Source organism: Mchenga conophoros, linkage group LG3, assembly GCF_057382185.1.
Source record: "Mchenga conophoros isolate Kocher_MC1m ecotype Shallow Benthic linkage group LG3, M_conophoros_male_GT1.1, whole genome shotgun sequence".
In the NCBI taxonomy this organism is placed as follows: domain Eukaryota; kingdom Metazoa; phylum Chordata; class Actinopteri; order Cichliformes; family Cichlidae; genus Mchenga; species Mchenga conophoros.
The window spans coordinates 23,923,958-23,949,806 of record NC_140528.1 but is presented as its reverse complement, the minus strand read 5'-3'; the positions used below and the strand labels follow the sequence as shown (position 1 = coordinate 23,949,806).

At 41.2% G+C, this 25,849-nt stretch overlaps 1 protein-coding gene and 1 long non-coding RNA gene across 2 annotated transcripts; both read right to left on the bottom strand.

Moving 5' to 3' along the window:
* Positions 1–3,310: 3,310 nt before the first annotated feature.
* LOC146577760 (uncharacterized) lies at positions 3,311–5,351 on the bottom strand. The gene is made up of 4 exons (XR_014891422.1): positions 4,608–5,351; positions 3,950–4,506; positions 3,586–3,751; positions 3,311–3,460 (listed from the first exon to the last, which is right to left on the bottom strand). It is a non-coding gene; the product is annotated as an uncharacterized LOC146577760 (long non-coding RNA).
* Positions 5,352–8,108: 2,757 nt separating this feature from the next.
* Positions 8,109–10,524, bottom strand: LOC146577759 (uncharacterized). Its single transcript, XM_085249642.1, has one exon. The coding sequence runs from the start codon at positions 10,443–10,445 to the stop codon at positions 8,109–8,111; it is 2,337 nt and encodes a 778-aa protein (XP_085105768.1). The 5' UTR covers positions 10,446–10,524.
* Positions 10,525–25,849: the final 15,325 nt, after the last annotated feature.

Genomic DNA, 25,849 nt, shown 5'->3' with positions numbered 1-25,849 from the left:
TTTTTTATCTGTTGTTTGTTTTTCAGTGTACAGAATTCCAGTTAAACTTATTATAAAATGCTGTTCACTTGTTTCCATACTTATAGTAAAAAATTTAAGTGTAAATGTAACAGCATTGTTTATACTTGTAACTTCAGAGTAAAAAGCTTATTGTTGATATTAACATTAATGTATTATCCTGTAATCAATAATATTTTTATGCATTTTACGCATTAACCCTCTGATCTCTATCCTGGCCATTTGGGGCCACTTCACTTCTCCTTGTTTGACTGCTACACTGCAGTGGACCAAAAGAATGACGCAGGTTTGATCTTAAGGCTCTAATAGTTGTGTGTGTTGTGCATGACATTGCAACGCAAACATGTATTTGCAAGATAGACTGGAATAAATTATGATGCATCAAATATTACACAGGCTGCAGTGAATTGTTGTTGATACAGGTTATTGAGCTTTGAGTTTCCCAGTCAAACGTAGCTTTGACACACATGCTAACACTCTTACTCTTGTACATTTCATAACAAGACACCATAGCCAAAATATTAGCTCTCAAAAAAAATTCAAAGCTGCAGCTGCAGCACACACAGCAACAAACACTGTTAGTAAATGTGTCCTGGAGTTTCTGCAGGTGCAGAAAGTGCTGCTGCTGTAAGTCAGCCTAACAGCTTCCAGATCACTGATATTTCTGGAAAGATGGCAAGAAGGGCATCACTGCTCATTTCTACAATCTCCCAGATCTTGGAATACAAGCCCCTGTCCCATGAAAACCACTTCACAGTAGTAGGAGTCCACTAAAACCTACAAATGAAGAGTGATCCTGGAAGAAATAGGGCGCACACTAGTGACCTCAACAGTTGCAAGACAGCCTTGTCCCCGATGCTTATATGAAAAAAAATATGAAGATTTATGAAACCATTAGGACTTTATTACTGTTTTATCTGAAAAGCTACTGGTAATATTTAACCTAACTGGGATTTAAAGTGTAAAAAACAGAATGTAGATAAAATTTTGGTTTTGATGAAAAGGAGTGGAGCTTGTGAGCCACAATGTAAGCAGTGTTGCTTTGCTGACATGCACTCGATGCTGGCAGTACAAGCATTGTAGTGGTTCTTATATTTTTGTAAACTAACTGTATAATATATTGAGCCATTCAACAGTACACAAATGTTTGTAGGCTCCTTTTTGTATGCAACCTGCATGTCTTTCTGAATTAATTGTTTGTTTATATCATGTTTTTCAGGACAAAGAAGTTAAAGTCAAGTGGAAGCCCTGCTCAACATGGTATGTAGTAACAACTTTGTTGGACGGGAACAGACATTCATACTGTTGATAAATAGTTATCACCTCAATTTGAATTCATGTATTTGGACTAAACTAAATTGGGAGCTGTTAGCTGTCAAGCTGCTCCTCTGTGAGGAGCTTGATAGCTGTCCACCTCCAAAGTCCATTATGAGTTTTGGAGGTGGACATGGTCAAGACTTTTAAGAGTTGGCATAAGACTTTACTTCTTTATAGAGCTTATAGTTGGGGCTGGTTCAGGTCAGCCCTTAGTTATGCTGTCATAGCACCAGACTGCTGGGGGTTAGTGTCTACTCGTGTCATTGTATATATCCAGGAATATGTGCCTGAGGATAGTTGTCATGAAATCAATATTAAATCAAAGTTTTCCTTAATGACCACAGCTGGCATGAGTTCTCCAAAGCTGCCTGCTGTCTCAGGATCTGTCTCCAAAAAGGACCAGGGAGCGCTAACATGTTATGTTCTAGACTGATGAAGAAAATGCACATTAAACATAGTATAAACTCACTATGTTAAGTAATGTGAAGAGGATGCCTTTAGCTCCTATTGGGTTGGTTCCTTGATCAGTGCAATACAGAATCATTCATCTGGTTTGATGTAATGTCCTTAAAACACGTCAAAATGAGGCTCTGTAGTCTGTGTGGCCTCCACATGCCTGTATGACCTCACTACAACACCTGGGCATGCTCCTGATGAAGTGGCAGATGGTCTCCTGATGGATCTCCTCCCAGACTCCAGGACTAGAGCATCTGCCAACTCAGGCAGCAGAAGGTTCTCCAATATGTCTCCAGACTCTGTCACAAGTACTTAGTGTGAACTTGCTTTCATCTGTGAAGAGCACAGGCCGCCAGTGGCAAAGTTGCCAATCTTGGTGTTCTCTGGCAAATGCCAAACATCCTGCACGATGTTGGGCTGTAAGCACAACCCCACCTGTGGACGTCGAGCCCTCATACCACCCTCATGGAGTCAGTATCTGACCGTTTGAACAGACGTGCATATTTGTGGCCTGCTGGAGGTCATTTTGCACGGCTCTGGCCTTTCTTTCCTACCCCACAGTACCTTTCCTTATCTTTTGTTTCCTACTCTTTTACTTAGTCTTTGATCACGGTTGTCTTTCTAGATAATTAATGTCATTTGTTCTGGGGCGAGTCACTGGCTCGGGTGCATTCTGGGACTGTCAGTTCACCAGTGTGCTGGCATGCTTCTTAACAAACACACCACTACAGCAAACATCTCAGTTGTACTTGTTGATTTCTTCAACAAAACACTGAACAAAACATGTCCTTGTGAGTGTGCTGCCTGGTGCTTTTACATTTTGTGGTAATTTGAGCAGCCCAGAAAGCATCCCATGAATTAAATGATGTTATTGTATCTAAACATGTACACGAGTCATTAAATTAGATGGGAAAGAATGATTCAGGGTAAACAACTGCACCAAGGGAATTACATTTTTCTTCTCAACATGTAAAATGTCTGTTGATAAGCAATTTCTGAAACAGACATTATAAAAATCACATTAAACAGATGTGATTAACTTTTTATTCTAGCAAACATAACATCAATGATGACACAATCAGTCTTCATCAGAAGTGCTCAAATCACTCTCATCGTCTGAAACGTCCTCCTCCTCCTCCGAGTCCATTTCCAGGAGTGGTTGGTGGCTGAGGATTCTCTTGTACACGTCCTTTACTTTGAGCGTTTCAGCTTTCAGTTCACTTTGTTTTTAAACCAGGCTATGGAGTCCTTTCTGTGCATCCTCCGACATGCCAACAAGGGAGGCTGTAAAAACAACAAAACTATTAAATATAAGTAAAACAAACAAACAGACAAAAAAACTCACCTCATAAACACAAGGAGTTAGGATCATGTAATAAACTTTTTTTAAGGGAGAAGGCAGTGTTAGCTAGCAACCCAAATATAGGTAAAAGATCCAGTAAGACTTTAGCATCTGCTATTATTTTCAATCAATTCATCACCAAATGTATAAATAAATAAAAGATGTGCTTACAGTCTGAGGAGATTGTCCCCAACACCACAGATCGCATTTGTAACACTGTCCAGTGATGCTGCATCTCCCTGCAAAGGATCATCTCCTCCTCTCTCAGGCGCCTCACAGCCATCACCTTCTCAAAGACCTTTCTCTTTGTCCGGAGGTCAGCAGCAGCTGCAGTTTAACAACATCAGATGGGAAAACATAGCAGCATATTATGATTCAAGAACAAAACATTCAACTGCTGCTCAGATACTGGGAGTTTGTTTAAAAAGGATATTTAGAAATCAAGAGCTTACGTTCACTTGTGCTCTGCCAGGGCCAAACGTCGCTCTGCATGAGGGCATCACTGGATACGATTTGCTTTGTTGCTTGTTTCCTTGTTGTAGTCGTCAACAGCAGCCGCCAAGCGTTTCTTCTCATCTAAGATGACCTTGTGAATTCTGTGTCGCCTCTTGTTGCTATCTGTAAATAATCATAAAAAGGAACACCTTCACATAATGCATATATTTACATTTTAATCTACACTCATCAATTCGTTTGCTAGAACAAATCACATCCAGCTTAAACAAACCTGGATCTGATTTTATTCTGTTTACAAAGTAGCTGTACAAGCTGTACAAACTGAGCATCAAACGGTCCGTTTCAAAGAAACTGTGACACCATTTTGTCTGTAAAGACTTTGTGTTCGCACTCTGATGATGACGACAAGCTCCTCTACTCGTGCCTGCAACGCTCCAAGGCTGCCATCAGTTTGATCCGTTTCTAAGTGAGAGGAATATTAATCAGAACACAGGATGAGTAACAGTCACCAAACTACAGTGGACTCTGTAATCACTGACTTGATGATATTCATTATAAGACATCTGGAGCCTTCATGTGCTGCATTATCATGAGATAACAAGTATGTTGGTGTTCAGCTTTATAAAACCAACTAGTACGACATCACTTCAACCCAGGTCCAATCCAATTTGATCAAACGCAACAACTCTGCCATCAATTCTGCTTTTACAAGCTTATTTTTCATTGTTTGTTGACACTGTCAGAAAGATCTTAACTCTAAGTTCTTTAATGAGGCCATGGTGGGTCCTGTTGTTATACACGAGTGCATTATATTGAGACTCACCTTCAGCCCATTGCTGCAGTGTGTCGTCATCCACACCCAGCTCATTTCTGCTCGCATTCAGGCTCTCCACTTGTTCTCTAAGGATCCTTATGATCTAAGAATACATTAATAAATGTCATTCATATGGACATTTTTAGAGTACTGGTGTTTCCCCCCCATTACCACACACATTAAAATGGGTGTTGAAAAAATGACCTTTAGATATCTCTGGCTCAAAGTGCGGCCCAGTTGTTCCACTTTCCTTTTGTTCCAGCCCAAAGCCAGGAGGCTCAGCATGTCTGTTCGCCCTGCATTTCAGTTAGTATACAAATAAGAATGAATGAGCAGGAGACTGAGTGGAATCTCACACACAGACACACACCTGCTTTAGACATGTACTTCGTTGTGATGGCCGCCCTAGACAGGAAACTGTTTACTTGCTCCACCTCTTCTCCAACTGTAGAACCGGCCCCATCCTGAAACGCACCTCCCCATTTGATCTATAGAAAGGAGGTCACAATACATGACTGCTGAATTCATTCAACCTTATAACAAAATGTCTTAAACGTATCCAAGACTACAAGCTGCAGTATACCTCGCACATCCAAGTGTGAGCTACTCAAAATGAAGTACACATTAAGATAAAGTCAAGTAAATAGTATTACGACAACACCAAGAGAAAAACAAAATAAATATCCACCCATCCAAATATGTATCCACACACACACACGTATGAGTATATGGTTATGGCGTTAACGTCATTTTAACAAGATTAACGCTGACAGCACTGATATATATGTGTATCTTACATCATTTGTGTGTCTCTGGATGTATTTCACAAACTCAGCAACTTCCTCATCTTTCTCAATGAAGACACCTTCAAAGTTCCCCTGCTCTGAAGTGCTGAACGAACACGGTGACAGTTGTTTGAAAAGAAACATCAAAATACAATTTTTGTACAAATCCATATTTGATTTATGTCCACAATGCATAACGTACCTTGCATTTGATTGAAAGCGATAAAGCTTGCAGTTTCCATCAACTGAGACGGCGAGCATGTCTGGAGTGCAGGCAGGGCAGCTAAAGCATGGCTCCTTGCACATCCTGTCCACCTCAAACTTTACAGCACTCCACTCCAAGAAACTTTTGCTGAAGGCATCAGCTGATATTCGGCCAGTCTTTTAAGTAGAGGACAAACAACAGAATATTCACGGACAGTCATCATAAACATTGATTTGCACAATTTCCTTAAACTTGACAAATTTAGAAACTCACCCTTCCAAAATGGGCTGTTCGTTCATCCAGCACTTTGACAAAGGCCTTAAGTGACATCCCTGCTGCAGCTTCTTAATGTCATAGAAAGACTGAAAGACATCCATTGAAAACAGGGTGCAGAAATTTAAGGTGCCAGGCCAATATCCACCACCCTGGAAGTCCTTAACTGAGGGGGACCACATTAGGCCACAGCTGGTGCAGCTGAACACTGGCAGTGCAAGGTTATAACGGCCTTTAGGAAGGATTAGGATAAATCCAGTCATGGCTCAACAAAGACATTCATGTTTTCCATGTTGTTTTCAAAGCGGTCTGGTAAATCCAAATGACCTTTGACAGGTGCCCACATATACTGCGGGCCGAGGGTAATTCAAAACAATGTAGCAATGTAAAATTTGCAATAAAACCTGCAAACACATCTATTGTGTATGTACTGTGTGATAAAAGAGCAACTTACCATTTATGGTTACAAGAGCCACAATTGCACCGGGTGAAACCTCAACGTTACAGAGGTTTCACTCTGGGGCCTTGAAAGCTGGAGGTTGAACCCATACCCCCTCACCCTTGAAGAACGTTTATCATGGTTTAAGGATTTGTTTTTTATTCAGTGGTCAGACTGGAGAGCACTGCAGCGGGTGTTTAATGAGGTCGATAAGACAATGAAGAGAGACAAGGTCAACTCTTCTTATGAGAATATTAGGAAGCGTCTTGTATATGATGAGCTCGCTCATGGCCCGAAGATTGGTTTACCTTCTGCCATGTTCAGGCCAAAAATCATCAAAAACCCTGAGGACTGAAAAAAAAAACAAAAAAACAAAAGGTAGGTTGTCTCTGTGTGAGAGACGTTGGCATTATACTCGATATTTTTAAAAAATGCAATGTGTGGATTTCTTTTACAGACAACATCTGCCATGTTGTGGACCGCTCAGAGTCTCCCCCTCCAGCACTGCTAATCCAGATGTTGGGTCTGTGTTTCCACAAGTCCCGCGAATTCTAGAGACTTATTCATCATGAAGAAAACAAGACAGTCGATCGATCGATTATGTGCGCAAGGGAGGCCACCACGAAAATGACCTCCAGATCCTCCTCCTCCTGCTGCCTTTTATTGAGAGACCGTTCACACAAAACACGTCAGAACAAAGCCACGCCCAGACAAGGCATTGTATGTATATGTGTGAACTTCTGTAAGAATGTGTGTGTGTGTGTGTGTGTGTGTGTGTGTGTGTGTGTGTGTGTGTGTGTGTGTGTGTGTGTGTGTGTGTGTGTGTGTGTGTGTGTGTAAGAGAGAGCTTGAGAGAAGCTGAGCTTTATTCAAAGTGATTTGAAACAAACTGCAGCAATAAGGGCAAACTAGTGCACAGTTATGTTTACGTGAGCGTTATTTTGTATGCATTTGTATAGTTCCATAACTGTGAGAATACATTGATAGCATTTAACTCTAGTAACAGGCATTTGTACCAGTAAGCATGAAAAAGTAGGGAAAAGAACTAGTATGTAAGCACTGACTAGTACTGTAAAGTATATGTGTATATAGGGCAATCGTGGCTCAAGAGTTCGCAGTTCATCCTGTAATTGGAAGGTTGCCAGATTGAGCCCCGCCTCCGACAGTCTCGGTCGTTGTGTCCCGGGGCAAGACACTTCACCCGTTGCCTACTGGTGGTGGTCAGAGGGCCCGGTGGCGCCAGTGTCCGGCAGCCTCGCCTCTGTCAGTGCGCCCCAGGGCAGCTGTGGCTACAATGTAGCTGCCATCACCAGTGTGTGAATGTGTGAATGACTGAATGTAGTGTAAAGCTCTTTGGGGTCCTTGGGGACTAAGTAAAGCGCTGTACAAATACAGGCCATTTACTGTGCGTGTGTTTATGCTCAAGTGTATGAATAAATTAGTCAGTTTTAAACAGTTGCAATTTAAACAGTAGAAGAGTGGCACTATATTTATATATTTATAAAGAATTTCAAACAACAATTAATTGATGCTCAAAGCAGGTTTATTTAATTAATATCCAGATTTCCAATTAGTTCCCAATTCATTCAGCAGCAAATCACATCACCACTCACTTCAAGGCTGTATGTATTATTGTAAGGTAGACCCTACAATAGTACATACAGAGAACCCAACAATCATATGACCCCCTATGAGCAAGCACTTTGGCGACAGTGGGAAGGAAAAACTCCCTTTTTACAGGAAGAAACCTCCGGCAGAACCAGGCTCAGGTCGGGGCGGCCATCTGCTGCGACCGGTTGGGGTGAGAGAAGGAAGACGTTTGTTGTAGGTCTGATTGAAGGACTGATGTGATGGTAAGTTTTCTGCTGTTCCGCTTTGAATATTGAGAGATTAGTTGATGGATTTCAAGCCAAATTGTGCCCAAGTTTAAGACCACATTCACTGGTTGTTTTTGTTGATGTTATTGTTTTGGGCTTTTTTTCCACAAGAATTTTCTAGCTCCCCTAGAATTCTGGCCACCCAAACGATGATTGCTGCTGAGAGAGCACAAGGTTTTGTCCCCCTGTACTATTCATGTCAGTGCAGGGGGTTCTCCTTGAGAGGCCAGGGTCGAAAAAGGGATGCTTCAGAACCTCCGAGGGTGTTATGCGCTGATTTGCATCCAAGGCCAACATTTCTTTGATTAGCCTTACAAATAATGTTTGGCCATTTTCCGGTCCTCGCCTAACTTTCAGCAGTTGTTCAAGGTCATCGAGACGCTTAAGTTTTATATATCGAGTTTCCTTGGATCGATAATCTGTCTCGTATTGAAATTGTTCTTGGGTCTTAAATGTCCAGCGCTGTTTGTTGTAGTTATCCTCGATGAAATAGCAGTCAGTGTACAAGCCAGACTCTAGAAGATGGTCTGGTAGCTGACCCTGGGTTTCAATTATGAATTTCAAAACGTCATAATCGTCTTCCCCAGGATAGAGAGGCACCCCTGTAGCAAGCTCCACAGCTACCAGCCCCAGAGACCACATGTCGATTGCTTTGTCGTATGGAATGCCAAGCATAACCTCAGGTGCACAATAACCAATTGTCCCCACACAGTCACCAGGAATCACTGCAGAAGCAGGACATGCGAGGCCAAAGTCTATGAGTTTGACTTTGACTTGAGACTCACTGCGGTTCACAACCATGATGTTGACAGGTTTGAGGTCAGCATGCACTATTCCCACAGAACCCAGGTGGAACAGAACATTTGCGAGCTGATGCAAAATTGGCCTGATTTCTCTCATTGGGAGACCTCGGTTATTCCGGTCCCCAATGTAGTCTGACAGGCTTTGGTCGAGGAGTTCGAAATTCAAGCAAATGCGCTCTCCATCGAGGAAATAGCCGTTCCATTCGACAATGTTGCACCTATCTGGATCCAAGCGTCGTAGCTGCTCCAGGATGAAAATTTCCAGTTTTGCCTGGAGCAGAATTTCAGGGTCGCTCTTGTTGACTTTAATAGCAACCGTTTTGTTGTTTTTTGTATCGCGACATCTGGTTACCAAACCAAAGCCTCCTTCTCCAAGGAAGGCCTCTACCACATGGTGATCTCCTAAAATGGTCCCTTCCGTTATTTGAAGATCATCTTCAGAGGCAGATGGGTTGGCTGAGGTGTTGATGTCTCTTTTTTGAGGAAATTCAACTGAGTTTTGGAAACTGCAGCTGAATTTTTGCGATCCATGACTTTTCCAGCTTGAAGGCTGCTGAGAGAGCACAAGGAGTTCTCCCCCTGTACTATTCATGTCCGTGCAGGGGGTTCTCCTTGAGAGGCCAGGGTCGAAAAAGGGATGCTTCAGAACCTCCGAGGGTGTTATGCGCTGATTTGCATCCAAGGCCAACATTTCTTTGATTAGCCTTACAAATAATGTTTGGCCATTTTCCGGTCCTCGCCTAACTTTCAGCAGTTGTTCGAGGTCATCGAGACACTTAAGTTTTATCGATCGAGTTTCCTTGGATCGATAATCTGTCTCATATTGAAATTGTTCTGGGGTCTTAAATGTCCAGCGCTGTTCGTTGTGGTTATCCTCGATGAAATAGCTGTCAGTGTACAAGCCAGACTCTAGAAGATGATCTGGTAGCTGACCCTGAGTTTCAATTATGAATTTCAAAACATCATAATCGTCTTCCCCAGGATAGAGAGGCACCCCTGTAGCAAGCTCCACAGCTACCAGCCCCAGAGACCACATGTCAATTGCTTCATCATATGGAGTGCCAAGCATAATCTCAGGTGCACAATAACCAATTGTCCCCACACAGTCACCAGGAATCACTGCAGAGGTGTTACATGCGATGCCAAAGTCTATGAGTTTGACTCTGACTTGAGACTCACTGCGGTTCACAACCATGATGTTGACAGGTTTGAGGTCAGCATGCACTATTCCCACAGAACCCAGGTGGAACAGAGCATTTGCGAGCTGATGCAAAATTGGCCTGATTTCTCTCATTGGGAGACCTTGGTTATTCCGGTCCCCAATGTAGTCTGACAGGCTTTGGTCGAGGAGTTCGAAATTCAAGCAAATGCGCTCTCCATCGAGGAAATAGCCGTTCCATTCGACAATGTTGCACCTGTCTGGATCCAAGCGTCGTAGCTGCTCCAGGATGAAAATTTCCAGTTTTGCCTGGAGCAGAATTTCAGGGTCGCTCTTGTTGACTTTAATAGCAACAGTTTTGTTGTTTTTTGTATCGCGACATTTCGTTACAACACCAAAGCTTCCTTCTCCAAGGAAAGCCTCCACCATGTGGTGATCTCCCAAAATGGTCCCTTTAGATATTCCAAGCTCATCTGAGCCGAAGGATGGGTTGGCTGACATGGTGTAATGTGTCTGTTTGCGCTGTGGATTGGTGAGAAACAAAACTGAACTTGTTTTGGTTTCTCTCGTAAATTGCTCTCAAAACTTCTCGAAAGGGTTTCAGTTGCTGCAGGTCAACGTCCGTTAAGCATAAAGTAACAGGTGAGCGCTCCTATTTATGGGTTTTGGGATCAAAGCAAAGTTATGACGTCAGAAAGGATCAAAGCAAAGTTACCGCGTCACAAGCGATCGAAGCGATTCTAATATGTGCGCATGCGCACATATGAGAAGCGATCGAAGGGATTCTCATATGTGCGCATGCGCACACACGTGCTTGTTTGTGTAATATTGTTCACACTAAACTTGACCCTAATCAATTTAATATAAGTCAATCAAAGAAAATGTTAGTTTTGGAAAATTTTAAAATGACATAACTGACAGTTAAAACCTTTTTTGTTCATGTATTTGTATTTGTATTGTCTTCGGGGGTTTTTTTGCATACCATGTCAAGCTTTTCTGTATATAGTCATGTCGTAGATTTCGGAGCAAACAAGAAATTGAATTGGATTTTAATATTGCAGTGCTTGGATTTCGGATTTGGTGCTTAAAACTTCTTGAAACTGTAACCGTATTTCATTCACCACAAATAACTATCTGATTGAATAGTTTTCTTATCAGATAGAGAAATAAAACGAGTCGCAAAGTCTAAAAGCAACATTTCTCTGCCTGGGCTGTACCTCTGCACGTTAGTCTGTTTCAGTGTGTGACCCCTCACCCCCTCCCTGATCAGTCGGGGGTGAGTGCGCTAATGTGCCTGGAGGCCGTTTTAATGAGTGTTTGCTGGAAAACGAAAAATACAAGAAGGATTTGTACGTTTTCACAACGGGGGAGTTTGCGTAAGTACTAGTAAATAATTTTCTCGAGTGTGTACGTTACACATGTTATTTGTTTCAAATTGGTATTATTATTTTGCTAGCTAGCAAACTCGCGGGATAAAGGATTGAAGTGCACTCAGTGCGATACAATACGGTGGCGCTATTCTAACAGTTAGTTATTGCAGGGTAACTTGTAGAATATGCTGTGAATTGAACCAAGATTACACAGCAGTAGCAGTAATACGAGTTACTTCCCTCAAGTGAAAGCGTTAAACGTTAGCCCGATGCTTAACTAGCCAACGTCAGGCTTTCTGATTGAAGGCTAAAAGCGACGTTGTCACCAAGTAAACAGAATATTGATGATATTTTTGTGTATCGCTGCAGCCTTTTCAAGTATTAACCTGGTGTCTTTGGGAACAGCTTAGGGGGAAATGACGGTAATATGACTGAACCATATGGGAACAAAGAATAGGCACTTTTTTGTGCTACCGAAGTTTCCTCGCTTTCATTCAAAATCTGTTTCTCATTAAACAATTGAAACATGATGGCTTCAAGCTGACATTGAGGCCTGTGGGGCACTATCAGCCACTGAGACAGTAGACAAGTGACTATTTCACACTTTAAGGCTGCCTGTTTATTTAAGGGAGATGAACATTATAACTGTACATAATAATATCAATGATGAGAGATTAAATAAATGGGTTTTTGAAAGACGCTTGTGCATTTTTAAAGTCTAAAGTGTTGAATTGATCTGAGTATGTCATCTGTTCAAAGCCTCTCCCAGTCAGTGCTGTTCTCTATGCCTGTCTTACGCTACATGATGTTATTAGCACAAACACTTTAAAGGTGATAATTAGGTCTACAACAATAACACAGACTGCAATGTAGTTAAGCGTCTTACAGTTAGTTTTGAATGAATGAACTTAAAAAACAACACAAGCAAAGATCTGTCTCCTCCTGTTTTTTGTGTCACATAAGAAAGAAGCATCAATATCTGATGAGAAGACTTATTATTAATTTGGCCTTTCACGTGGTCTTATTCAGGTGATGCGAAGTGAAATATGCATCCTTTTTATGGTAATGTGCTGGAAAATGTTGGAAATGGACATTAAACGTGCTCACAAAGTGCTTGAATTTGACCCTGAAAGGTGTATGAAGCCAGAAAAAGTCACACTTGGAGTAAAAACCTCTCATAGCAAGTTAATCATATTCAATTGATTTGATGCTTTCAGCACAAAATTTAGCCACACAGTCAGGACAGCGTCTGATTTACCTTCATCGGTAAACGTGTTTATGCAGTACATAGTAACAGTGTGGCTGAGTCCTCTGGTTCAAATCAGTTCCAGTACATTTGGAGATGTAAGTCTTAACCTTTCACATGCATCGGGAAGGAAAAAACATTTAATCTTCACAGTACTGCCGAAGTGCAGCGATACATTGTGAAGTGGACATTTCCATTTCTCATACAGTACCGAGCAAAAGTCTTGAACCACCCCCTTATTTTTTCGTGTTTTGCCAGGTCAGTCTGTGTTAACGGTGTTATTAACTGCATTCTTCAACTAAAGAAGTGAGAACAAATGATGTGGGCTTTTGTTTTTTTGCAATAGGCTGCAAGTAAATGTGTACAGATACAATTTAAAATTGGTTCTTTGTTAAGTTTTCTGGTCCTTTCCGTGACTTAGGTGTCTGTTTATGTTTGAATGTTTCAGAGATTAGTGTGAAGGGTCTTAACAGACAAAAAGTGGTCAAATACAAGCCCTGGATTAAAAATCAGAAACACTTTAAAAAGCCTGGAGAGCTATTCCTTAATACCACTTTAAAGATTACAGGGAAGTCCAGATCCCTGGAAGCAAATGAGGGATGGCTCAAGACTTTTGCACAGTGCTGTACATGTCATGTTCCCTGTTTTATAGCTCAGCTCAAACTGACACGTTCTCACTAACTGCTTCTCATTTTCTCCACAGTGAACTTTGACCACTTCCAGATACTGCGGGCCATCGGGAAAGGAAGCTTTGGAAAGGTAATGCAGCCTCCATTTTTCACGCCACTTGTATATTGTTTGCCCTTAATTACCCACCACGGTCGTCATCTCTAAAGAATCAGTGCAAGCGAAGCGAAATGTGCTGGGATTACACTTTAGTTCTCGTGTGCTGCTGTTATTTAATAACAGTTATAAATGCAGCTTATGTAATTATTTCTATAAAGTCAGTTAGAGGAGAGCCGATTTCTATTTCATCTCACTCAATCTAGGTGGGAATTTTGACCCCACGTCTCAATTTAATTACACAGCACATTGAATGTCTGGATGAGACTTCAGTAATGAATTCAGGACTGTGTGTGTGTGTGAGATACACAATTGGGGCTGCAGAGATTGGAATAGTTTACCTTCATTTTAAATATCACTGCCCTGTGCACATTGTCGGCTTTAAAATTCAAACTTAAAGAGTTTGTAAGTAAACTGGCTGAGATGAGACAGACGATGCACCGGGTCCTCGTCTGAGTGCTTTCAGTTGTGCTGTCTCTGTTGCCCAGCCATGCACACACAGACACTGTGCTACACTTACACAGTGAGACAGATGCTCACAGAGACGTCCAGATACATTTTGTCCTTGCTGGAGGTCATCTTGTGTTTTTTGGCCCACTGTGGCCTCACACCGAGCTCCTGCTGTTTTTTGAACACTTTAACAGCACCAGTCTTTAGCTTCCTGTTGAACACACAGTGGGGGGGTGCAGGAGGTAATAAATCAAGTTTGATTATCCTAATTTATAGCTGTCTTTATGTTAAGGATTAAAATAAAATTCACAAGAGGAAGGTGTTGGTGTGTGTGGTTGGGAAGAGAAGGGCGAAGCTAGAATGAACAGTGTTGAGTAAGTTACTTTAAAATAGTAACTTAGTTACATTACTAGTTACTTCTCTCAAAAGTAACTCAGTTACTTCAAGTTACTCGTTACTTTCAAAGTAACTAGTTACTAGGGAAAGTAACTTTGGTTTTACTCAGAATTCTCTTGTTAATGTGTTTCTTCCATAACTTTGCCAGTCTTCTAGCTTGCTTACTTGCCACAGTGCACTGTGCCACCTACCAATAGAAAGGAAAAGATAATGTGCACATTTCCACGAGAGAAATCCCACGTCTGGACCGTCGTTGACTGCTGCCATGATTCTAGCCTACGTCACAGCGTCATGTGCGCCTTTTACATCAACACAAAAACTGCAGTTGTGGTGCTTTCGATTGTACTCAGAACTCAGAAATTCTGCCTTCTGAATAGGAAGATGTAGGCAACACCAGACTGCAGATGAGCTGCATACAGGGCTGGACTGGGACAAAAAATTGGCCCGGGTATTTTAACTAGAGACCGGCCCACCATTATAGGAAAAACATAAAGCCTTTGAATGAAAACAAACACTGTTGTGACAGTGATGTACACTGTTTTGATGGTATATATGCATCAATCTATCAATCGTTTGTTGTAAGATTCAGATAATTATTTTTTAAAAGCTAGACATTTTAAATGAGAATAAGAAAGAAAAGTATTTCCTTGTGCCCACCTCTCCCTGTTAATGCCCTACATGCCCCCCTGGCAACACTTTGCTAGATCCGCACCTGCACAGTTACCAGCTGTCAGCTACCTAAAAAAGGATCCTGGGGTTATTTGTCTCTCAGAAACAGTTCATAACTTCCCTTCAACTCATTCATGTCACCTAAAAGGTAAACCTGTTTCTCCATCACCTGTTCAGCTCTGATGATCCAGTAAGGACATCTCCTGGTTTCATCTTCATGTTTCCCTCTCACCACATAACCAAACCGATATCATGACCAGCAGCTTTACAGCTGTGGCTCCAGCAAACATCAGCTGATACTAGAAATTAATATTAAATAAATTCTAACAACAGCTGATCAAGCTTAAAAGTGCTGCTGTTGTTTACCGCGACATCCGCTGGTTTCCTCTTTCTGGCGCAAAGTGAGCGATAAACAAACAAGAGAGCCGATCAGCTGATCATTGATCAGTTTTCATGATTGAAGTAGAAACGGGAGAGAGAGGGGGGAGAATGACAGTGTAAAGACACAGAATAAATCCAGCTTTGTGTCTTTTTCATTGTAGCTGAAGTCCGGGACAAACTGTTCCTTTTCACCTCAATAAGAAACGCGTAATATTTTCTCTGAATACCAGACGGGACGGTTGGCAACTCTAATAACTTATGAACAAAATAAAGTTCAACATCAGTAACTTCATAGCACCACCCAGCTGTATAGAAACTCCGTCATGCTAGCTAGCACGCAGTACGGAAAAAGTCAGAATAACGAAAATAAACTCCACCTAAACTTGGTTCATATCTGACCCAGAGAGACTGCAGGTCATAACTTCTTACCTGAAGTTCAGGTCACACTTGGACCGGCGGCCGCCTCGGGTCTCTTTTCCTTCTGCGTCCCTTTTCCTTCATCCACCTGCTGCCCTCCACCACTTGCTAATGTTACTGAATCTGTGGAAACTCCGCGATAGCCACCACACGAAGTAACGAGTAACGACCCTATCTAAATCTCAGTAACGACTAACGCGTTCCTGATTTTGGCATAATAACTAGTTACCGTGCTCGTTACCACAATAATAACGTAGTTACTGTAACGCGTTAGTCCCAACACTGAGAATGAAGCACAAACAGAGGGAGGTGTTTGCCTCTCGCTGTAGCGCTGTGAAACACGATCTGTAGATTGCAGCTTGTGTAGGTGCTCCAAGAAAATGGGTTCATTGGCATGCAGCACTGTAGATGTGCACGTATGCACTCGCGAAAGAGAGAGGATGCTTGTGTTGCTGAGCTCGTTCTTGCACAGCGGGGAGATGTGAGGTAGGTTGGGGCTACCTCATAACTCCCCGCTGTGAGGCTGCCAGATGGGAAGAAGAGGAAACCGCCTGGTTGTCCTGAAACGCTCGTTTTCCTCTGCTCACTTTTCATCTTTACAATCTCAGCACTTGGGTGTGTATCTTCTTGCAGTGGGCCTCTCAGTTTCATTCTTATTCATAAGCTCCTCTTTGTGTTATTTAGTTTGTACCTGAAAAGTCTAATTTATGCCTGAGTACACAAGTACAAATAAAAGGAGTACCACGTACTTTAATGGGTCAGCTTGGGTCCAGACCTGAATTAGAGATAATGTTGGGCTGTTTTAGGTCTGAGCCACTAACCTGACGAAAACGCAACACAACTGCTGGTAAGTGTGTGTTGTTTAAAACAGATAGTTGGAGAGGCAGGTCAGTGCTTTTAAAGGTTTATCAGGTGTCAAATCATTTTATAGATGGGAAATGTAGGACTGTGCAAAAGTTTGAGCCACACCTTAATTCTAACATATAACTTGCTGGGTAATGGGAAACGGGTGCAACAGTTTAAATTTGAAAAGTTTACATGAAAATACAATATAAAAGGCAAAAACAGAGTTGATATAATGAGGTAATGAGCTTGAGCATCTTTATCTTCAGCACGCCCTGAACTCTCTTAGGCACATTTCTTTGGAATTCCTTTAAGTAGTCTTCAGGAATAGTTCTCCGAGCTTCTTTAAGGACATTCAGAGCTCTTCTTTCGATATCAGCTGCCGTTTTGTTCCATTCTCTGCCGAGATGATCCCACACGGCTCAGGTCAGTCCATGAATGATGGTGTTTCGATGTGTTTAGTAAGCTGCTGCCGATCAGACGCTTTCCAGATGGTATTGCATGGTGCATCAAAGTCTGGTGGTACTTTTCATAATTCCATCAATTTTGACGAAATCCCCAACACCCTGGCTGAAATGCAGACCCAAACTATGGCAGAGCTGTACAGTAGTTTACAGGTGGTTGTAGACATATTACCACAATTTGAACCAGAACTGTCAAATTTTGGTTCATCACTCCATCAGACCTGCTGCTACTGATTTTCAGTCCAGTTCTTGTGTAATTTGACATCCCTCAGCCTTTTCTCCCTGTTCCCTTCCTTAATAATGGCTTCTTGACAGCCACCCTTCACTGACACCATGAGATGAGGCTTTGGTGAACACTAGATGGATCAACTGAAGGACCAAGTGCATCTTTCAGGTCCTGTGTCAGGTGTTTGCTGAATTTTTTTTGACATGACTTTCAGGTACTGTTCCTCCTCTGTAGATAGATTTTTCAGCTTGTCCCCTTTTTTTCTGTCTTCTACTTTCCCAATCCAAAGAAATTAAATAGTGTGTTTCTGTGACAGGTTGCTAGTAACAAAGTCCCTAAAGATAAAATTTAAAATTGGTTCTTTGCTAAGTTGTGTGTTTTGTATTGTATTTGACAACTCGGGTTTGTCCCCTTGAGTTAGGTTAAGTGGTTTAACCCCCCCAAAAAACAAAAATATCGCTCTGAAAGCGATCAGGTACAAAGACTGGACTGAAAATGGGTGAAAAAGCAGTTAATGTCCAAAGAAAAACTTTAAATGACCTTCAGAAAGTCTAAAGAAAGGAAGAAGAAGAACATCTGGCTCAGTACAGGCAAAATATAAAGAACTGAGGAGAGGCTCAAGACTTATTCACAGATAATCAATCAAATTAATCAAGCGTCATCTGGAAGCATCCTCCTGGCTGTAAGAGCGTCTCGTTTTTGTCTCATTAACTGTCTGGTGGCGCTCACAGTAGTCTGCTGTGACGGGGACCTCGAGGACTAATGTTACAGGGAAATCATTAGGAAAGTGCTTTGGACTGAGCTTTACTGAAATCTCAGTTTTCCCCCTGTCGGAGAGCTCCACCACCTCCACCCCTCCTCCTCCTATTCTTTCTTTTTAAACGTCAGTGCAGGTACCGTCTCCCTCCCTCCCATCCCTGTATTTTTGTTACATAGAACTTAGTGGCTGTGCTCACTGTTCAATTCAAGTTGGTTTAAGAGAGATGGTAGTTTAAAAAACACAAAAACAAGCTGTTTTGGTAAAGCAATATATATGATTATTAAAGATAAAATATAGTGTTAATTTGTTTGAGTTCCTTCCCTCTCTCTTTACTTCTCACTCTGTTTTGAAGCATCTGCCTTCCAGCAGATGGGGGAGACTGTATTGGCAGCTGCTTTCCAGGAGGATGTAGCTCATCTGTATCACGAGGCCTGTTGGGCCATATACGTCCTAAGAGTAAGAGTAATTTCTTGCTCTCTCTTTTCCTCTCTAACTTTTCCCTGTGTGCATTAGGGCTGCCACAAACGATTATTTTGATAGTCGACTAGTCACCGATTATTTTTGCGATTAGTCGACTAATAGGATTAGGGCTGCACGATTAATCGTTAGAAAATCGCGATCTCGATTCAAACTTATTTGCGATCTCATTTCCAAATGACGATTTAAAAGAAAGAAAAAGACGACGACGATTGTACCGCATTTTGATCCGGGACGTACTCTGCATGAAACCAAGTGCTCACTCTTCCTGCTCAACAAATGACAAGGGCGGAGCCTTATACCACGTGATACAGAAGCTGTGCCGTGTGATGCTAATATTAGCAGGGAAAAAACAACGGTAGACTGGTGGGTAATAAGCGCATGAATAATACAGAAAACAGAGATTGGAGACGGGAAACTGTTCTTGAAGTACAGAGAGAGATAGAGAGAGAGCTAGCTGTGCATGGAGTGTGATTTTAATAGTCGTGGAAGCAAAACAGCAAAATTAATGACATTGATCAAATGTGAAGCGCAGTTTGCTGCTTCTTTTGCTGCTGGCTCTGTGAATTTTGGTTGGAGAGACAAAACCTGCAGCTCAGAATCAGCGCAAGAAGACGTAATCGCAGCGCGGACCGGACGCATCAGGATCGCTAAGCTCCGACAGCGTGTCCGTCTACGAGCCGTCGGGTGAGAAAGCCGAGAAAGACAAAGTTGATTCTGATGCGTCGGTCCGTTCTGTGTTTACGTCTTTGTGTGGAATCAGTGTACCTGCTCTCATTTACACGGATTCGCATTTGCGACCAAATTGGTTGCACTCTAGAGCCCTGTTACTTGATGAAAGTTGGTTTTGCAGAGTTAATCTTGCAGCTCAGCCACAGCATAGCCCTCAGCAACCAAGAGCATGCTAGCGGGCCGTTGTTATTATGTTATTACTGTGCTTTTCGGAAAATAAGGCACTCTAAAAATCAGTCCTTTGATTTTTCTGGAAATCGACAGTGCTCCTTATAATCCGGTTTGCCTTATGTCTCTACCAGCTTTGCACATCTACAGACTGAAATCTTTGCCCATTCTTCTTTGCAAAACAGCTCCAGCTCAGTCAGATTAGATGGGCAGCGTTTGTGAACAGCAGTTTTCAGATTTTGCCACAGATTCTTGATTGGATTTAGATCTGGGCCCTATTTCAGGAAGCCGGTTTAGTGCAAACTCTGAGTAAATATACCCTGAGTTAACGAAAACTCTGGGTTTTCGGTTTCACAAAGCGAGTTTAGATTAATCCTGAGTGAGTTACTATGACGACACACTCCGTGAAGCTAACCTGCTCCCTAGCAGGTTTACTTCAACTAACCCTGAATGTCTCCGCCTCTGTGTCGGAAACCTGACTGTAGGAAGTGTCGGACATGGCGTGCTCCTTCCTTGAAGAGCCAGTAGATGTTGAAGCCCAAATTCTCCGCAGAGCTCTCCGCCGGGAGAGAGTGATTAGAGCGCGTTCGGACATTTTATCATTTCCTGATGATTTCCTGTGTGAACGTTACCGTTTTTCAGCACAATCTATAATTCATTTGAATAACATCCTCAGGCCTAATATTGCTCATGTGACACATCGTGGACATTCTCTCAGTTCTGTACATATTATTTGTATTGCACTTCGGTTTTTTGCAAACGGGAGCTTTCTGTATAATATTGGTGACGCTGAGCACGTTTCCAAGGCTACCGTCTGTCGGGCAGTCAGGAATGTTACAGTTGCACTGAAACGTCTCCTGTACTGGTTTGTGGTGTTCCCCGGTCATAGACCCACAAGATTTATCAAAGAGGGATGCCACAAAATTGCAGGTAGCAGGATGAACAAAATTTAATTCATGATGTGGTGATACTTGAACTACTACTTAAATTTTACATTTATTTTCACGGTTCCCAGGCGTGATTGGCTGTATAGATGGCACTCACATTCCAATCATTGCTCCTTCAGTAAATGAAGGAGACTATGTGAACAGGAAGTCTTTCCACAGCATTAATGTACAGGTACATAGTTCCCTGTAGCATTTCAAACTAACAAATCATTTCATTATAGTAATGGATGCTAATTTGTGTTCTCTGCACTGTGAAGATCATATGTGATGCTGCCAACATTATCACAAATGTGGAAGCCAAGTGGCCAGGCTCTGTGAGTGGTGGTGGTGGAGGACCCCCACCTGTTTTTCGGGCCTCCGCTTTTTTTCTGTTGGCCATAACGGGTCACATTTGAGCATACAGAGTAAGCAAATATGTACTTGTAATGTGCTCAGATAATTTCAATAAGTGCTTACAGAAAGAAAATTAATGTAGCCTCTAACTGCAATTGATTTACATCGGACAAAGAGACCAAGCACTATGGCTCAATTACACCTTACCTGTTTGGTATTTGGTGAGTATTGAGTTGTATTTTTGTTATTGACCAAATACTTATTTTCCACCCTGATTTACGAATAAATTCTTTACAAATCCTACCATGTGAATTCATGGATTTTTTTTTCACATTCTGTCTCTCACAGTTGAAGTGTACCTCTGGTGCAAATTACTGACCTCTGTCATCATTTTAAGTGGGGGAACTTGCACAATCGGTGGCTGACTAAATACTTTTTTGCCCCACTGTATGATCCACCGGTGGTGATATTTTGGTATTTTGTGAGTTCCTGATTTAACAAATCAGCTCTTTAATCCAGGCCTGAGAGATTGAACTTTAAAGCGCTATAAAATATTCTTACTGAAAACAGTCGCAAAGTATTTTTCTCCATGATTATAATGAGCTTGGGAGAAATTCACTTATATGGGACACTGATCGAATGAGAAGTCCCGAGCCTAAAAGGATTGCAGCGAGTCAATCCAGTCCAAAAACAAGGAACTGTTTCCTTCAAAATGATGACGTCATCTTGCTGGTGATGGAGGCTCGAATAGGTTGCGCGTGAGACTCCATTATCAGCAATATCTGGTATGAATGTGTGTGGATGTATGCATGTGACTGGACTGTGACGGACTGACGACTAAAAGTTTAACTGACTTGATATTGAGACAAAAACGGTACCGACTTTAGGATTAGTGAATGTCCACAACAATTCACCCAGCCTGTAAAAGAAGGGTGGATGTTTTGTCTTGCTTTGTTTTGTTTTTGCAAGAACAGAAGGATGATAGAGACTAAGGGGGGAGGCTGTAGCTTCACATGAGTGTGAACTGCAGACTGAACCCTTTGGTTGCTAATTTTGAGTTACTGATGTTTGCATTAAGAAAATTGTGTTTTTAGTAGCTGTAGTTCGATTAATGTATCATATTATATGGTTGGGAATGTTAAATGCTAAAGTGAAGAAAAGGTTTGATTCCACTCATGACTGAGCAGGTTATTATTAACCATAGCAGGTCACTGTAAAGAGTCAATTAACTTTTATAGAGGTAAAAAAAACAAAAAAACAAAAACCTCCACTGAGGTCTATGAATAACAGGGGAATGATAGACTTGCCACACTCAAAATGGAGATATGTAATGATAAACACTGGTCCCTGTCTTTTGGGTGCTTTCTTGAAATAGTCAGCAATTTAAAAGTAAGATAGACACAATGTCCTCCTGAGACCCAGGGAGGAAGAAAAAAGAAAAAAAGGAAAAGCATTTTCCTTTTTTCTTTTTCTTTTTTTTCTTTTTCAGATAAATCAAGTGTTGGGACGGTAAAAAAAACACATTACAAAAACAAAATTGTTTTTAACCAATTTTATTTAAATTTTACAACATGTGCACTACAGTGCACAAGGGGAGTTCATTGATCACGAATGTGAAACTAACAAAATTCAAGAGCTATTTAAGAAAATTAAAAGCTCCACTGAATTTGTTGTAAGCAGGATATTAAAACTTATTTATATAACAATATAATAATAAAAATGTAGATCAGGGACCAACTTAGAAGTCACTGACACTTCACTAGCTGTAAGCCATTGGTTCAGGAACAAGTGATTGCACTGGGCTTTCTATTTCACAAAAATCAATTCATTTATGATATCTGAGGAAGTACTGTGATTTTTTTATTTGGAGACACAAAGCAACATTTGGCACTTCCCACATCTCACATATGTTTTACTGTTGCACCCAACCATTCTACAACTGAAATGCCTTGGACTGTTAACCATCTCAGGCAAGTGGAGGGAACCATATTTTGCTACACTCTCATCTGATTGGGGCCTCCTTTTCTTGATCTTTGGAGAGAACTCTTCATTACTGGTATTATTCAGGTCTTGTTCACATGTTTGTCCCTGGTTTCTCAGCCAAGAGGAGCTTGAACTCCAGATACTGGGAGTTCTTTTTGCACATTGAGATCATTGATAACTTTCAGCAAAGACGTGATCGTGTAGAAACAATCAGGTGTCATGGATTCAGCTATAAATGCGACTCTTATTTTTTACTATACTGGAAATCATTCCTGCATTTTACCCATATTTTATTTTTAACTCAAAGCAAAAATTCCAGATTCTCCTACATGTTGGTTTTGGACCAGATAGGACGACAGATTTCAGGTGGCCCTGTGTTTTTCTCTATCACATCTGCCACTGCATCTCGATAATCTTTGTGTGGCTCCTCCTGGGTTCTCACCCTCTCCTATCTGGCTCACATGACTCTCATCTTCTGAAAAATCTCTGTTTGAATCTCGCTCAATTATTCTGTTAAGAATTCTCTCTGCCTTTGTCAAAGAGTTGTCTACTAGGAAAAAGTGAAATAAATATAAGTACAAAGTCCCGACGTGCACTAGAGTACACATTAATAAATTAGTCATGTTCTCTGTGAAACTCAATAAGCCTAATTCTTAAAGACCCCTCAAATTATTTACTAGATGTTTATTTTTTGAAAATTAATAAAAATCTGAGTTTAACAAAACATTTTAAATGTAAATATCAAGCTTACCTTTCTTTCTTCCTTAAAATGTGCTGGTGGGCATGCCAGCCATTTTGAAAAGGTGGGAAAACAATTGGCAAGGCCACACCCCCACACATGTGATATAATTTTAAAGGTACTGTTGTCCTCTCTAAGAAACATCAGGACTTAGAGGAGTGGCAAGTAGAGTATGAGAGCTACAAGAAAAAAACTAAATGTGTACTACAGTGTGCAAAAATGAATTACTGGGTCATCAGGGGGTTATGAGGGACATTTATAAAACTAAAAATCCCACAAACCTTGAAGTGCACTTGAAAAGCTCACACAAGAAGGTTAACCTAGCTTACCTTGAAGAGCTCATCAGGGGGAGCACACCCCCCCCCCCCCCCCTCCTTGAAGAGCTCCCCCACTTAACCAGCATCCCCAGAAAACAGCTAACCCCAGATAAGGCAGCGTGATGCGTCCCGAGACAACAGGACTGGGACATCTAAATAATTGTGTGAGTCAATCGCCTTCAAAAAGTTTATCAATTCACTTGAACCAAAATTAGGAACACCCGGTGCTGCAAGAGTTAATAGTCTCAATACCCAAGGATAAGCGGAAGAGCATGATTGATATGATGGAACTGGGATTTGGTTACACTTAATTTTTGCAAAACACAACTAAAACTATAACTGAAACTAATCAAAACTAAACTGAAATTAAGGATGTTCAGAAAATAAAAACTAGACTAAACTAGCGACTGATTGGTAAAAACTGATTACAACTGGTAAAAATTGAAAATCTGGAGTCGAAGCTAAATAAAAATAAAAACTAATGAAGATGGCAAAACGTTTAAAACCCTGGTGCAGAGATTGGCGAATCTGACCAGGAAATGTTATAAAATGGATTGTCGGAACAGCCAGCGTTAAAGTCACCTTTGACAGTCCAGACTAAGATGGCGTTGAACATCTTCAGGGCGGAAAAGGGTTGGTGTGACCAAGGTGTGGTTTGGCTTGTTGTATGTATATTTTGAGATCATATGGCTCTGGATGGACCAGTTACCAGGCCATGGAAGGAGGACAGACTCATTGACTGAGGAGAAGGAATTTTCTGGGATTGGAGATCCTCTGGGTGAGTGGTTGACTGAAAGCATGCATAAAATAAAATTTATCTGTTGTTATTGATTGGTAATAGATTGATAATTGGCCACATTTACAGCTGTATTGACTTGTTGTGGACGTAGTCGACTTCAGGTTTAAGCACTCTAATCAACAGGTTGAAAATAGTGACATTAAAGGAAGAGTATGCAGCGCCACCCTGTCAGACGCCAGTGACGGTGGAGCTCAGTGATGAATCAGGTGAGCTGCATTCATGGTTGACTCATAGCGGAGTTTCCCCTGCTGTGGTCAGTAAGGGGAGATCAGGGGGAAATAAGATTTAAAAGAGGCATTTATAAACGTTTATGTGTCAAGTGAAACGAGATAAAAGGGGGTGTTTTACTCTTATTTTGGCATCAGCTTTATTATTGCATCAGAATCATATAACTAGCATTGCATTAAACATTTATTGAAGTTTTTGACATTGTACTAACATTTGTGTTCCAGTGATTGTTATAACCGCAGGTTAATTTTCTATTTACAGGTGTCAGGATAATCATACGATCTTCTATTGCAGGTGTAACCATGATCATTTTCAGACATATTGCAGTTTGTTGCTCATTATAGAGTTGTGCTCAAGTTAATAAGGGTTAAAAGCTACAGTCAACGCGATGTTTGGCTGATCTATGGTGTGGAGTGACTTCGAGCATAGAGGGCCGCACGCGCTTACATAACATTGATATCATGTTATTCTTTGTGATTTTTATTCAATTATGTCTTTAAGCTAAGTTTTAAATAGTGGCAGTTAATTAAATGACATTCATTTAAGATTATATACTTGAGTCAGAGCATCATACGCAGATCAACTTAACAATCTGGGAAACCTTGTAGCTGCCTAACCTTTTCTTTGAGTGTTCTAGCTCCGTTGATTTGACACATTGGAATGTGTCAAAAAAAGGGGGGGGGGGGGAGTTGAGTTTTAACATCAAACAAGGATTATTTGAACATTTTTATAACTTCATTTGTGTCTTTAATAACTTAGGAATGGTAAAGCTTAAGCTAATAGCGGCCCGAGAAGTTTCCGGTCTTTTGTAGAGAATCAGTGAGAAGCATAAATCATTATTTCCATGTGTAAGCATCAATCATTGAAATGAACTGAATAGCGTTTAGAAGATTTGTTAATTTGTTTATCTTTTGTTAAAAAGAGTGGTTTCAATAAGTTTCAGACACACCTTGCAAATGTGCTTATGATGAGTTGGCACTCGGCCTTTTGAAGGTCATAAGCTTCGTTCGGCGTGATGGTCCGGACTGATAAAGTGTAGGAAATGCCTTGAGTGCAGAGGGCTAAATGCAAACACGCTTACACACACATAGGATATGATTAGAATAAGTCCCTGGGACATTCTGAATGTTTTAGACCAATTCTGAATCACTAGAAGGTCAGTAGATAACAACATTAG

Excerpts from the sequence above, each read along its gene's own strand:
- LOC146577759 (XM_085249642.1), bottom strand. The coding sequence starts at position 10,445 with ATGTCAGCCAACCCATCCTTCGGCTCAGATGAGCTTGGAATATCTAAA.